General features: G+C 45.6%; 1 protein-coding gene across 1 annotated transcript in view; it reads left to right on the plus strand.

Annotated features, from left to right (window-relative positions):
* RGS22 (regulator of G protein signaling 22) overlaps positions 1-15,657 on the plus strand; it is an 80,836-nt gene that overhangs the window by 10,017 nt on the left and 55,162 nt on the right. The window contains exons 4-6 of the mRNA XM_081919692.1: positions 8,282-8,506; positions 11,283-11,368; positions 15,218-15,383. Coding sequence (XP_081775818.1) covers positions 8,282-8,506; positions 11,283-11,368; positions 15,218-15,383 — 477 coding nt within the window. The remainder of the gene's footprint in view (positions 1-8,281; positions 8,507-11,282; positions 11,369-15,217; positions 15,384-15,657) is intronic.

Consider the following 15,657-nt stretch of genomic DNA (forward strand, 5'->3'; position numbering starts at 1 on the left):
AATAATAATAATAATAATAATAATAATAATAATAATAATAATAATAATTTATTTATACCCCACCCATCTGGCTGAGTTTCCCCAGCCACTCTGGGCGGCTTCCAATCAAGTGTTAAAAACAATACAGCATTAAATAGTAAAAACTCACCTAAACAGGGCTGCCTTCAATTCTGGGAATCTATTTACAATTGTCAGGGAACTGTCATCGGAAAGAGAGTTGGTGCAGAGGCTCCAGCAGACTCGGAGAGATTCTGCAGCGGAGGAGGGAACCAGCAGGGGGAGAGCAGAAGCTCCGGCAAAAGGGGAGTCGGAGGAGGGAGGGCTCTGGGATACTTCTAGTGAGAATAGTGCAGAGGTAACAAGACCCCCGTTGGCAACTCCCACCCTTCGCCGGAAGCTGTCACGTAGAGAGTCACGAAGGCGCATGTCCGTGAAACAACTTTTATGTTGGCGTAAATTTCGTAGACGCCCACTGTCAGATTCTACCAGCGACTAACGGAGTCATGCCTTGGGAGGCTCCGTTAGTGCCTCGGTTTGGCTGAACTGCCAAACACCAGAGGGATCAAGCTTTTACGCACAAGCAGCTCATTATCCCATCACAGCAATCTGACAGTCTTTGTAAGCTGCTTGTGCAAGCAGAGGGCATCATGAGCGAACCAGCCGGAACCGCAGGAGCTGGAGCGGGCGCAGGTCCAAGCCTGGAGGAAAGGTACAGAGCGATGGAGGTCCAGCTTGCGCTGCAAACGGCGAGGCTTGAGGAGAGGAGGGCTCAAGATGCGGATAAGGGGAAAACCGCCCCACTTGCCAGAAAGGTGCCTGGATTGGTGCAGAGATTTGGGGGGGATCCCAGGAACTATCAAGCCTTTAGAACGGAGATGCAATATGCTCTCAATCTACTGTTTGATGACTTCACCGATGAGAACTCTAGAGTGGCGTACGTAATTAGCCATCTAGAGGGAGGGGCGAGGGACTGGGTTCGACCCCTGATGGCAGCCAATAATGATATCTTAAAGGACACGAGGAAGTTTTTTCGCGCCATGGACTTGATGTTTTCCAGCGAGATTGAGCAGGGGGTGGTGCGGAGGCAGTTGATGGGGTGCAAACAGGGGAGCCGATCTGTACGTGAGTACTGGACTGAGTTCACTATGCTTATTCATAGACTGGGGTGGGATCTAGCAAGTGAACCTATTCAAATGTTATTTGAAGAAGGGCTCTCTCCGACCGTGAAAGATGAACTTTCCCGGGCGCCCAGGGCGGAGTCTATGGACCAGCTGACTAAATCTGCACTGTCCATAGGAGCGCGCCTAGAAGCAAGAGCTTTGGAAAAGCGGGAAGGAAAGGGGGAACGTTGGAAGGACTTCCGCATTCCAGAGATTCCGGAGCAGTCTTTCCCGCCCGCAGAGCCGATGGAACTGGGAACAGCGCGCGCAGTTTCAAACACCAGTGAAGGGCGGAAGAAGGAGGGAAAGAGTGCCAAGAGATGTTATCTCTGCCAACAGCCAGGGCACTTTGCCAGAGTTTGTCCGCAAAGGAAGGAATGGCAGGGCATGGCGGGAACTGTTGGGGGAAAGGAGGAAGGAGAAATAGAGGAGCAAGTAAAAGCCAACGCCTGGTTGCCAACATCAGGGCACAGCAGCCAGGCCAGGGAGTAGTGAATGTGCCCACGCCGGAACCTCCAAGACCAGCGCTTGTGATAGAGGTGTTGCTGGAACTGCCAAACGGACACCCACTAAAGATAAAAGCGCTATTGGATTCAGGCAGCTCCTGTAATTTCATGAGTAAGGAGTTTGCTGCTGAACACCAGATACAAACTCTCCCATTAAGTAAGCCTTTGCAAGTAACCACGATTGATGGGAGGGAACTGTTGGGGGGAGAAGTGAGCCAACAGACTGTACCAATGATTATGAGGGTGGCAAGACACACAGAACTGATAGCGTTTAATGTAGCCACCTTGGGAGGAGCTCCCATCATTCTGGGAATGAGCTGGCTGGCACTACACGATCCGCTAGTAGGCTGGCATCAGAGGGTTGTTTCCTTTGGTTCAGCACATTGCCTAGAACACTGCAAGGAGGGAGAGGGTCAGGCAGGGGCCAGAGCCACTCTAGCAGGGATGGAAGTGACTGACAAGGGGAAGGTGCCACCACAATACGCTGATTTGGTTGACGTCTTCAGTGAAAAGGAAGCAGATAAACTGCCCCCGCACAGACCCTTTGACTGTCAAATCACCTTACTCCCAGGAGCACAATTGCCAGTGGGCAAGCTGTATGCCATGTCAGACCGTGAGATGCAGGAGTTAAGGGAGTTCATTGACAAGAACCTCAAGCGAGGTTTCATCAGAGAGTCACGAGCGGTGGGGGGCAGCCCAGTGTTCTTTGTGGACAAAAAAAACACGGGCAAACCCAGGCTTGTGTGTGATTTCAGGGCCCTAAATGCTGTGTCAGAACCAGTGACTTTCCCTATGCCCAGAATTGATGACATTCTGACACGGGTGAGAAAAGGGAAGATTTTTACCAAGCTGGACCTTAGGGGGGCATATAACTTGATACGTGTGAGGAAGGGGGATGAGTGGAAAACCACTATGTTCACCCCCTTGGGGGCGTTTGAGTACCTAGTTATGCCTTTTGGATTACAAGCGGGCTCCGCCTGCTTTCAATCATTTATGAATCACGTCCTGGGGCCATTGCTCTACAAGAACTGCGTGGCATTCTTAGATGACGTCCTGGTGTACTCAGAGAATGAGGAGCAGCATGTGCGAGATGTTAGAGAAGTACTGAGCAAACTGCGAGAAAATCGGCTGTGGGTGAAACTGGAGAAATGCCAGTTTCATAGCAGGGAGGTGGAATTCCTGGGGTACCGGTTGTCTGACAAGGGGTTGGCTATGGATCCCGGCAAGGTTCAAGCGGTACTGGAATGGAAAACACCAAAGACCAAGAAGGACGTGCAAAGGTTCCTGGGCTTCGGAAACTTCTATAGGAAGTTCATCAAGAACTTTGCCCATTTAACAGCGCCCATCACGGATTGTCTTAGCAGCAAGAAAAAATTTGCTTGGACGGAAGAAGCGCAAGGGGCATTCGAACGCTTAAAGGCAGCGTTTGCGTCGGAGGAGCAACTTTTGCACGTGGATCTACGGCAACCAATGCGAGTGGAGACGGACGCGTCAGACCGAGCGGTAGGGGCCGTGCTTCTCCAGCCGGGGAAAGATGCGTCTGAATGGAGACCGTGTGCATTCTTCTCGCGGAAGTTGAACAAATCCGAGAGGAACTACACAGTATACGACCGAGAACTGCTCGCCATTCATGAAGCATTCCGGAGATGGCGGCACTTGCTGATTGGGGCGCAGCACAAGGTTCAAGTCCGGACTGACCACAAAAATCTGGAGTACTGGAGAACAGCCCGAGTGCTGAACCAGAGACAAGTGAGATGGGCCCAGGAGTTCTCCAAATTCAATTTTGAGATTCGTTACGTGCCAGGGTCCGAGAACGTAAGGGCGGACGCTCTTTCCAGAAAGCCTGAGTACTTAGAGGGGGAGGGGGCGCCGGAAGCAAGGCACGTAATCCCTGAAGACCGCTGGGTGTGTGGGGCGGCTTTGGTGGGGCAGAAAGAACTGTTGGAGGGTACGGAGAACGACGAATACGCCCAAGAGAAACTCAGAGAACTCAGGAGGACAGCGGAGAACACAGGGGGGTTTGAAGAAAAGAGTGGGGCGTTGTATTACAAAGGGGCACTGTACATACCCGATGGGGAACTGAGGGGCAGAGTACTCAAGCAGTTGCATGATAGCCCCACAGCGGGGCATTTTGGACAGCACAAAACCATGTGGTTGGTTACCAGGGAATTTTGGTGGCCCAAGGTGAGGGAGGATGTACGGGAATATGTCAGGGGTTGCGACAGGTGCCAGCGAGCGAAAGGGGAGAGGGTGGCGCCAGCGGGGCTCTTACAACCCTTACCCACACCAGAAAGGCCATGGGAGGCAGTCTCCATAGATTTTATGACGGACCTGCCAAAATCCAAGGGCAAAACGGCGGTCATGGTAGTGGTAGATCTATTAACTAAGATGTGTCATTTTATAGCCTGTTCTCATGCGGTCACAGCGGAGGAAACCGCCAAGTTGTTCGTAGAGCATATTTTCCGGTTGCATGGCGCCCCCTTGAGGGTGGTCAGCGACAGAGGGAAACAGTTTACTTCCAGGTTCTGGAGGAAACTTATGAGCTTACTGCACGTGGAAATCAATTTCTCCACTGCCCGGCACCCGGAAACAAATGGGCAAGCGGAAAGGGCAAACGGGATTTTACAACAATACCTGAGGTGTTATGTAAAGGACCGAGAAAATGATTGGGTAGATAAGTTACCTCTGGCAGAATTTGCCTACAACAACGCTGAGAACGTGTCCACAGGGCTGAGTCCCTTTCTGGCAAATTATGGGTGTCATCCCAGGGCATTTCCAGGGGAAGGAGGGGAGAGGTGGAGTGTGCCGGCGGCGGAACATTTTGTTGAAGAGATGGAAGCCATCCACCGTCAGCTACAACTTAACTTAGAGAGAGCCAAGGAAGAATATAAAAAGCAAGCAGACAAAAATAGGAGGGAAGGTGAAACTATAAGGGTGGGAGACCGGGTGTGGCTATCCACCCAGGGACTACCTTTCAAGGGGGGTTGTAAGAAACTGAAACCAAAAGATTGGGACCCTTTGAGGTCATACAGCAGGTGAACCCAGTAGCATTCAAACTCAGACTGCCCAGTCACATGAAATTGCACCCAGTATTTCACAGGTCATTACTGTCGCCGTACCGAGAGGGACGTGAATGGGGGGGGGGAGCGTGAGAGAGAGGTCTCCCGAACGCCCGTGATAGAAGAGAGAGAACGCGACATGAACGTGGCAGGAATCATTGATTCCAGGTGGAAGGGGGATCAGGTGGAATATCTGGTAGAATGGGAGGGGGAAGTAGAGTCGGAAAACACTTGGGTACCCGCTGAGGTAGTCAATGACGAGGTTTTAATAGAAACATTTCATCGGCGTTTCCCAAAAAAACCGCAACCCGTGGCACGATTTAGAAGGGAACACTTTGGGACCACTGATGAGGAAGGAGAGTTTGGAGGGTTCCCAGAGTCAGGGGTGGGTGAGGAAGCCGACTCCGACGAAGAAGAGGAAGACGGGGAGAGAGACGGTACGCCATGGTTAGAAGTGTTTGAATCCTCGGACGACGAGGAGAGTTCCTTTAGGGGCTTTCCGCCCTCACCGCCAGTGGGAGAGGACGCGGGGGGTGAAGGGGGCCCTGAGAGGGAGGTGGATGTCAGGGAACTGTCATCGGAAAGAGAGTTGGTGCAGAGGCTCCAGCAGACTCGGAGAGATTCTGCAGCGGAGGAGGGAACCAGCAGGGGGAGAGCAGAAGCTCCGGCAAAAGGGGAGTCGGAGGAGGGAGGGCTCTGGGATACTTCTAGTGAGAATAGTGCAGAGGTAACAAGACCCCCGTTGGCAACTCCCACCCTTCGCCGGAAGCTGTCACGTAGAGAGTCACGAAGGCGCATGTCCGTGAAACAACTTTTATGTTGGCGTAAATTTCGTAGACGCCCACTGTCAGATTCTACCAGCGACTAACGGAGTCATGCCTTGGGAGGCTCCGTTAGTGCCTCGGTTTGGCTGAACTGCCAAACACCAGAGGGATCAAGCTTTTACGCACAAGCAGCTCATTATCCCATCACAACAATGAACTAAAAAATATATTTAAATATACCTTTATAAAAAAACCCGAAGCCTTTTTGCTGGGGATAATTGGAGAGGAAATCAAAAGGGAAGATCAAACACTCTTTCAGTACGCGACAGTGGCTGCCAGAACTCTAATAGCGCAGAATTGGAAGACATCAAAAATCCCAACTATAAACGAGTGGCAATCCAAACTATTTGATTATTTAGAATTGGCAAAAATGACACAGAAAATAAGAAATCAAAAAGATATAAAGTTTAACAAAGAATGGAATAAATTTATGACATACATGGAAACAGAGGTAAAAAATCTAAAAATCACAGTAGGTGTGACGTAACACTTGTGATGTCAAGAGTTTTTTGAGGAAAAGAAACTGCAGATAAAAAATCATATAATATATTCTGAAACCGAGATGAAGGGAAGTCAATCAGTGTTGTGTGTTATTTAGTAAATGTAAGTTAATTTGTTGGTATCTTATGTTAGGAGATGTTTTTTCTTTTGTTTTCGTTATTATTATTTCTCTTTTTTATGTATTTCTTTTTTATGTGTATGTGTTATGTATGTTTCTTTTGTTTGTTTTAATGTTTGATGTAGCAAAACGAATTAAAATCAATTAAAAATAATAATAATAAAAAAATAAACAGGGCTGCCTTCAGATGGCTTTTAAAGATAAGATAGCTGCTTATTTCCTTCACATCTGAAGGGAGGGCGTTCCACAGGGTGGGCGCCACTACCGAGAAGGCCCTCAGCGCTGGATCTCAGTGTCCGGGCTGAATGATGGGGGTGGAGACGCTCCTTCAGGTATACGTATAGATCTTTTTAGTAAGTTTATTCATAAGCGTGGCTTGAGCATAATGCTAAGACAGGGTTTGTTTAGCCAGGTGGCTTAACTAGGGAGGAGATCACAGTCTTTTTGCTCCTCCCTTGGTTTTTGGTTCATTGGGGCATGTCAACTAAGCCAAGGTTTGTCTTAGTGTGTTGTCTAAACCTGGGATTATGGTTGAGGTCTCTCTTCCTTAACCACAGTCTGTACCCAAGGTTCCTCATATGTTTACTGGTCATGATTAGGAAATTGAGACCTTACCCATGATCCCATGTGTAGATGATACAGTGAGCCAAACCTTGGCTTAGCTGGCATCCCACACTGACCTAAAAAGCCAGGGCAGGAGGAAAGTGAATGTGAGCTCCTCTTTGGGAGCCAGCATATTCATGTAGTCACAGTAAGCCATACACCAGGGGGCAGAGATGGATTTAGTTCCCCCAACTGTCAACCAAGTGATCAGCACTGTTCTACTCATATGTTCAGCCCGTGCTTGTGCAATGCTTTGAGATGCAAAATGTGAGTCGTCTCCTCCAATACCACTGAACCCTTTTGCATGTGTGAGGCCCAGTTCAGAAGAGTGAAGTCAGTTGTTGAATTTGAGAATGTGCCTTTGATTAACTTAGTACTTTGGTGCTAATCATACTGGCGAAGGCAATTGGTTGTTTCATTCCATTCCTGTATATATCGTGTAAATGATTGGTGGTGAAGCAACCAAAATGACAATACGATTTATATTTAAAACATTGTTATTGGCATCTTTTTTACTACATTAAAGGAACCAGATGCTTTCAATTTAGCTAATTGGAATGCATGTTGGAAAATGGGCCCTTGGGCTCTACAGCTAGGGACTGAATTAAAAATAGATACAAGTGATTAATTAATGTTATCCTTGGTTAGTTTTCTATGTAAATATTGTACAACTAAAATTATCTAGTGTCTATTCAAATAGCTCCAGATTATGGAATTTACGTACTTCATTTGCACGCTCATATAAACTAGCAAGGGTTCAACGATTTGGAATTAGAAGTTAATCCTTTATTGTTATTATTTGTGTTTCCCTCCTCTTTAAATAACTGCAGGAAACTTTAAATTCTTACATTGCAAAGACTGTATAATTAGGTTCCTGCTGACCCAAAGTTAAGAAATGTCAAAATAACATAAACAAGAAGGGAGGGGAAGGAGGCTCAAAGCAGCCTCCTACTGGTGGCAGAACCAGGAGGTGGAGGAGGCAGAACCACCAGCCAGCAGATGCCTATAACCAGTAAGGTTTCTATGTTGACAGTGCATGGAAGATCTTCCTAGTAAGTTTAGAAGGTGAAAGGCAGGGGGATGTGGAATCTGTGGGTCTCCAGGTGTAGCTAGGCTCCATCTCCCCTCAGCACCAGCCATCATGGTGAAGGGTCAGGGATTTGGGGAACTGGGGGTGTCCAGCAACAATCTGGAGGCCCACAGGTACCATATCCCTGGTGAAGGGTCACAATCTCAGAATGTTCTAAAGCAAAACCTAATGCAATCAACAAAAAGTCAGCGAGAAACCCATCCAGAATGCAAATTATTATATCACATGGGTTGAAAGGAATAGAAAGTCCGATCCTATACAAGCCTACTCAAATGTAAGTCCCACTGAACTCCAGAGAACTTGCAACTAGGTAAGTAAGCAGCTGGACTTCCAGCTTTAGGAACATCCACCAATACACAGCTGTACCTATCAGTGCTATGATAATTATTATATTTTAGTCTTTACGTTTTGTTGTTGTAGACCTTTGCAGAGCCAATTAAGTTTAATCCTGACTTTGGCGTTTTTGAAGTTGCTACCGATGCCCCACAGCGTCTGGAAAACCAGCTGAAAAAGATGTTGCGTGAAAAGAAACCCCGGAATCCCATTTACGATGTCATAAGGCCAGCAAAGCAAGAAATTCCAGACCTTAGACCTGTTCCCCCTCCCCCACCAGTGTTAAATTTTGACCCGAATTATTCAACAATGGTAAGGTGATGATTGGTACTGTTATTTTTATTATTGTTCTTATGCATTTAAGAGGTATTAACCCAATATGATGTGCTAGATATTAGCAATTCCAAAATCTTTATCCAATTGGTGGTGTCCTGTGTTTAGCCAATTGGTGGCTTTAGGAAGGCAGGGCTGGGGCATCAAATCTGCCTTGCACAGGGTGCCATATTACCAAGGGCTGCCCCCGGCATGATCATAGAGCCTGCCTTTTCCTGGCCGTATTATGTTTACAGTTTTATGTATTAAGCTTTGCACACACCACTGGAAGAATGCATGGAAATGAAAATTGGCACTGGTGGACACGATCTCGCCCCGTCCTTTCAAGCTTTCATATACATTTGCTGCGTGATAAGGGCTTAAGATTTCTTCAATAGGATGGCTGCCCTTATAATCTGCTTAACAACAACAACAGCAAAATACTTTCAGTGCAATGCCAAATACGCTTACAAAGGAATAGACCCCAGTGAACACATAAACATGCATAGTATTGCCGTATTATTAAATTTAGAACATAACTTTGGACGTTTGTTTTCCCTTAGCATGATAAATCTGACTTTGGCATGTCATCTTTTCTCAGGAACACTGCAGACAAAAGGCTGGAATTTGTTTCAGCTGAACATAAATAATTACAAATTTATTTTCTTACATCCAGAAAAATTGGCCAAAATAAAGAAGTGGTCTTCAGTCTTTCCAGAAACCATTATCAGTAAACCATAGGAGGCATATTCTAACAGGAGAAGAACAGCCATCCTTTGCCTCTGCAAAAAGTATTATGTGATCCATGGCCAACATCAGCATTCATTATTCTGGGACGTTGTTTAGAGTGAGGCTTCCCCCTCTCCTCTGCAGATGTTCAGGGGCAACAGGGAGCATGCTTCCCACACAACCCTATAGAACCAAATGAAGGTTGCCAAGTAGCAGGGCTTCTTGGATTTCACTATTTCCTTTGGGAACAATTCCTTGCCACTTAGAATAGACACAAAGAAGCAATTTCAGGCCAATGCGGTGACTATTAATGAAAATGTAAAAGTGCTTGCGGTGTTTGTGTTTACTTACAAAGTCCTAGACCTAGACAACCTACCAAAGTACCTTAAACACTGTCTGATTCCTTATGCTCCACCTTGATCACTGCGATGTTCTGTTGGGGCACTTCTGGTGGTTCCCCCACACCCCCGAGGTTTCGTTGGCCTTTACTATGGATGGAGCCTTTAATGTGACAGACCCTGCTGCCCTGTGGAGCTCCCTGTCAGTAGAAGTTCAGGAATTAGCCCTGCCTTATTTTAGATATCTTCTGAAAACTGTATTGTTTAGACAGGCCTTTTTTAATTTTTAACTAACCCATATTCACTGATGTTTTATTGATATTTTTAGTTAAGCTTTTACTGATTTCATTATATATATTGTAAGTTATTTACCGTATTAGTATACTTTTATGAAAGTGCAAATTAGCAATACTTCATTAAATAAATATAAATAAATAAACACTCACCTGAAGAGTGGGAATGAAATCCTGCTCAAACCCTTGCAGAGAGCAGATTCGAAGTCTTCATTCATCAGCTGATGAATTGAGACTTCAATCCTGTTGGGAACTGCTTCAGAATCAGTGTGGGGCTGTTTGAAAGCCCTTTTGCAAATATCCCTTCATTGCTATTTAAAAGTCTGCCTTTCAGAGATTCAAAAAGCAGCATGGAGCTGTTTCCAAAAGGGCTTTCAAACAGCCTTGTGCTGCGCTTTGAAGTCTTGACAACCAGGGCTTCAAAGTGAAGTATCATCTGGTATCATGGTGACATTAGATCAGGCATAGGCAAACTCGCCCCTCCAGATGTTTTGGGACTACAACTCCTATCATCCCTGACCACTGGTCCTGTTAGCTAGGGATGATGAGAGTTGTAGTCCCAAAACATCTGGAGGGCAAAGTTTGCCTATGCCTGCATTAGATGATTGACAGGTAGGTGGGCCCAAGCAGCTGTCATATTTGGCCTGCCAGAGTTGGGAAGATAAGGATCTGGTCCACTAGCCAGAAGATGTCCCTGCTCTAACATGTTTTCAGCTCACCCTGCATTTCAAATAAGGCATGCATGATTAACTGCAACATCACAAAAAAGAGGACAAAATACTCCACCAATTTGAATGTGGTGATTTATATATAGGGATGCAAATTTAGAAATGATTACTGTAATTCAAATAGGAATGTGCTCTATCTCACTCTGATGGGGGAGACTTGTGACTCGTGTTGCTGCTCAGTCTGCTTTCCTGGTGTTGCTAACTGTCAATGGGCACCTTTAAAGCTCCTGCTCTCCTTTTTTAATTTTTCTTTATTCTTAAATCAGTCTTGGACTGGACAGCTGTCAAACAGAAGATGCATTCAGTTAGACTGCTGTTTCAGAGCTTTTGGCAGGTGAAAGAGAGGGAGCTTTGTGCCAGTGGGGGGGGGGCGGGTGTGGCTAGCAGGGTGGAGCAGAGGTCCACTTCTCCCCATTCTAATCTCCTCCCCAGACCATCACAATGTGAGGTATGGATTCCTCTGAAGTCCAGTGATTTTCAAATTATATCTTTGGATCACAAGCTGTCTCCACTGCTGCCAAATTATGACTTGCCTCCTCTTCCACCATGGCCTCACCATTTCATAAAGTCCTGCTAGACTGCTGGAGTTAGTCTGTTAAGCAAATCTGTTTATTGACTACATGGCATATAATACCTGAAGTGAAAGATAATTTACAAAGGTTTTTATATGTGTGTGTGTGTGTGTTAGTGTCTGGACCGAGAGCAGGCTATTGCGTGGATTAAGAAGGAAAGATTCCCATCGTTTTTAGAGAGCGACTGTTACTTTGAATACAGGTACTGCAACTTCTAATTGGAACGCAGGTTTTTAAAGCTGTACATTTCTCTTGAACAAATATGATAATAATTCTCAGATACTTTTGGCCTAGCTTATATAAGTTTAATGATTTATGTGAATAATGAAACTGATGCTATTTTTATGGCCTCTCATTCTGTAATTTTTACAGGCAGTCCTAATTTATCGCCTGTACACGATGTTCCACATTTAATCATTACCGAACTTTACTGGTATGCATGTGTTTAATCAATAGATCTCTCCCACAGCATTCCCATTGCGGCTCATTTTGCCTGATCTGCTCCGTATATCTCTGTGCCTTTCTTTAAAACACAAATTGCAACTGCATCTGAGTCAGAGATGGGGAACCTGTGGTCCTCCAGATGTTGTTTGATTGCAGCTTCCATCTTCACTGAAGTTGTCTGGGGCTGATGAATGTTAAGAACGTGAGAAGATGCTGCTGGATCAAGGCAAAGGGCCATCTAGTCCAGCATCTTGTTCTCACAGTAGACACCCAGATGCCTATGCAAGAAGGATATGAACACAGTAGCATCTTCCCCTTCTGTGGTTTCCAGCAACGGGCATTTAGAGGCATACTCTGGAATCCAGCAATTTATGGCAGGCCACAGGTTTCCCTGTCCCTGATCTAAGAGGCGGTATAGACATAATCCGGGGAGGGAGTGTGCTGTAGCTCAGCAGTAGAGCATGTGTTCTATCATGCAGAAAGTCCCAGCTTCAGATTCTGGCATCTCCAAGTAAGACTGGAGAAGACTCCTGTCTAAAACCCTGCAGAGCTGCTATCAGTCAATGTTGGTAGAACTGAGCTAGGTGGACCAGTAGTCTGACTTACTATAAGGCAACTTCCTTAACCTTGGTTAAGAGAAGCAGGAGTGTACCATTGGGTCATGGGCTTCCTCCCTCAGCCTCCCTAATTTTGTGGCAGATCCTCTTTGCATGGTTTACTGATGCTTAATTGTTACGTCTGCACCAAAGTTAACCATTGTGGGCAGAGGTTGCTCTTAATTTGAAACCAAATTCAAACCCAGGTTTCAAAGCTTACCGTATTTTTTGCTCTATAAGACTCACTTTTTCCCTCCTAAAAAGTAAGAGGAAATGTGTGTGCGTCTTATGGAGCGAATGCAGGCTGCGCAGCTATCCCAGAAGCCAGAACAGCAAGAGGGATTGCTGCTTTCACTGGGCAGCGATCCCTCTTGCTGTTCTGGCTTCTGAGATTCGGAATATTTTTTCCCCTTGTTTCCTCCTCCAAAAACTAGGTGCGTCTTGTGGTCTGGTGCGTCTTATAGAGCGAAAAATACGGTAATTAAGTGCTAATCCTGTTTAGCCTTAATCCTGGGGTGATTCAAGGTTTGGACGGTTTAGCAGCACCTGATCACTGACATTCTGCTTTAAGCTGCAAGAGGAATAGCAACTCTGATCCCAGACTATAGAAATCCAGATAAGATTCTGCAGCCAGGTGGGCACTCCTCCTTTCTTCACCTCTAAAAGTGTGTGGGGTGGTATTTGTACCATCATGGGGAGACATTAAATACTCTCACCCATGATCATGATTCCCCCAGTTGCATTGTGGTGGTGGTCGGTGGAGGGAGAAGAAGAAATGGATATAAAGGAAAGGGTCGGATTAAAGTGATAGAGACTGATTCCAGACTGCTGCTATTTTGCGTGTGGTTTTCAATTGCATACCTGCAAATTCAGATTGTACAATTAAAGTTGATTTGTCACTCTTCTGCAGCAAACCCATTCCCCACCAACACCGTTTGTGGTCAGGAAAATAGCAGGAAAATGTACTGCAAAGTTGGAATATCAATTCCTTGATGAGATGTCATATACCTCCCCGCAAACAAAAGAAATGAATGCTCAATAAACACTGAATGTAATATAACTTCCTTTCAAACACTGCAAACAAATCAGTCTGAATGCTGAACAAACAGGTCTTCTGGAAGCGACCCAAGTTGTTTCCTAGGGAAGAGTGATGGACTATAGGGAGGGAAATGGGTAGAGCGATATCTATACAGGCCGAAATCAGCCCCAGAACCTACTTAATAGCTGTGTTGAGGAAGTTGCAGAACTGCTCCACTGTATTAAAAAGTTGGATTTTCTGAGCTGTTGTGGGGCGGGAGGGAAAATATGGAAGTAGAGGGGTGTTTTGTTCATGACATGCAGATGCTCTTTTGAAAAGAGAAAAGAGCAAACAAAATGTAGCTATCCTATGGGAAATGCCCAGTGTGGAAGGAGCCCTGATTAACTCTGGTAGGGAGATGGCAAGAACATTTGTCCAAGAGACAGAAAGCAATGGTGAAGGAGCCCCACCACCAACTCCTCCTCCTCCAGATCTCCTTCTCCGTTAAGGTATTGGGAGCGACACATCTATATGAACTCAGAGTGTTTTCATATACGAAGCTTAAATTGGCTTTGATTTAAAACAGGCAGTAATATGAATATAGAACCTACAAGGCAGATGATCAGCAATTGTGTGCACGTACCAGGGGCAGCAATGCCTCTAACCTACTATTTTCTCGGGGGGGGGGGGGAATCTAGCCACTGTTTGTTTAGTTGTATAAAAATATTTCTATACTGCCCTTCAGCAGAGCTTCCAGGGTAGTTTACAAAAACACAGTCTGTAGCCCAGGGCGTCAAGAAAACTATAGAGGAAATGGAAGTGATTGATGGCAGAAAATACATATATTTGTTTTACAATAAGTACAAGGAGATCAAGGCAAACGGAACAGCTGCTTCCATGTGGTTTGGCGTTGGTTCTGCCCGCCTTGATTTCTAAAGCTGTTTTTAGTGTGGAGGAGCTGTTATTTTTAATGTTTTAACTTGTTTTAATTTATTGGATTTGTTTTATTTTGCTTTGAACATCTCCATTGAAGGGGGAGAGTAGGTTGTCCAATTTTATTGTAAATAAGATAAAAAATAATTAATTGCGGCAGTTTAGTGCTCCAAAGGTTTCTAAATGGAGACTCTGGCAGGCAGGGTCCGAGTGCCTGAGTCAGTGCATCAGCAGGGCATCTGACAAGCAGAGGGAAGCATAGGCCTATACTCTGGCACTACAGCTCCAGCAGAGGACTGGAGGACGTACTGCAGGTGACATGAGCCAATGGGGTTCCAGCTGGCCATACATACTGACTGACTGATCCTGGTTTGACTCTTTAGTCTGTGCTACCTGTAATTTTGTTTGTAAGCCAGTTAGAGCCCAGATGGAATCTGCCAACTTGCAATCTGTCTATCTCCAGAATGACCTGAGGCCAGTGGCGTAGCATGGGTTGTCAGCACCCGGGGCAAGGCAAGTAATTTGCACCCCCTAACCCGTGGATTTGCGCCCCCTAACCCCCAGATGTTGCGCACAGTGCGGCCAGCCCCCCCTGCGCCCCCCACGCTACGCCACTGCCTGAGGCTAAGGTCATGCTGTATTTACAGGGTATCCTTCTGTCACTTTTAACAACTTCCCAAAGATGCAAATTAATGTGCACCTGCTGCTTTTCCAGCCTAGCAATCCTCCATGTCCTTGCACCTAACACACCTCTTCTTCTCAGTCTGCTATAGTGAAAAACAATATCCCCTGCTTTACCTAGCAGATAGGAGGAATGAGCGACCGGTCAGTAGACTGAAATGAGCATTGGGGGAGGAGTTCTCTGGGTTGCATCCTGACAAGGCCATTTGCTAAAGTACCCTTCAAAACGCTTTAAACTTTGAATAGGATTAAAGGATAAGAGCGGTAGATTCATAAAGTGTCTTCCAACATTTTGGTTTCTTTAAGAGAACAGTAATGCTGCTGCTAAAACCAGTTAGATAATCTAAGTGACCGTATGATATTTGTCACCTCACTGTAGGTTAGCTAAGCTGATATCGCAGGTGGAGTGGAGCAGAACTGGCGTCAACGTTGTTATAGATAAAACGTATTATCCTTGGTTCACCAAAAGCCTACCACCCTCAGAAACCTCTGAAGAGAATGAAAATGACTTAATTATGAGAAAGTTCTACGTCTCTCTTGGCCAGGTAAAATAGATGCCACGTGACCTAAACAGATCCAGGATAGCCTTTTTTTCTATGTACAGCTGTATCTCTCCTTGCAACCTGCATGGAATTTGGCTAAGACATTGGACCACAGGTTGATCTGTGTCTTACTATGTTGCATTTATTATTTTTAGAATTGCGTAATCTATTTGATTCCCCCCCTTTAAAAATAGTTTTATTTGCTGATTATTTGTCACTTGTATATGTGTATTGTTCTGTTCCTTATTTTAGAGTCTTTGACTCTTTGGTTCCACCT

The sequence above is a fragment of the Podarcis melisellensis genome, assembly GCF_964234715.1.
Source record: "Podarcis melisellensis genome assembly, chromosome: 7".
Classification (NCBI taxonomy): domain Eukaryota; kingdom Metazoa; phylum Chordata; class Lepidosauria; order Squamata; family Lacertidae; genus Podarcis; species Podarcis melisellensis.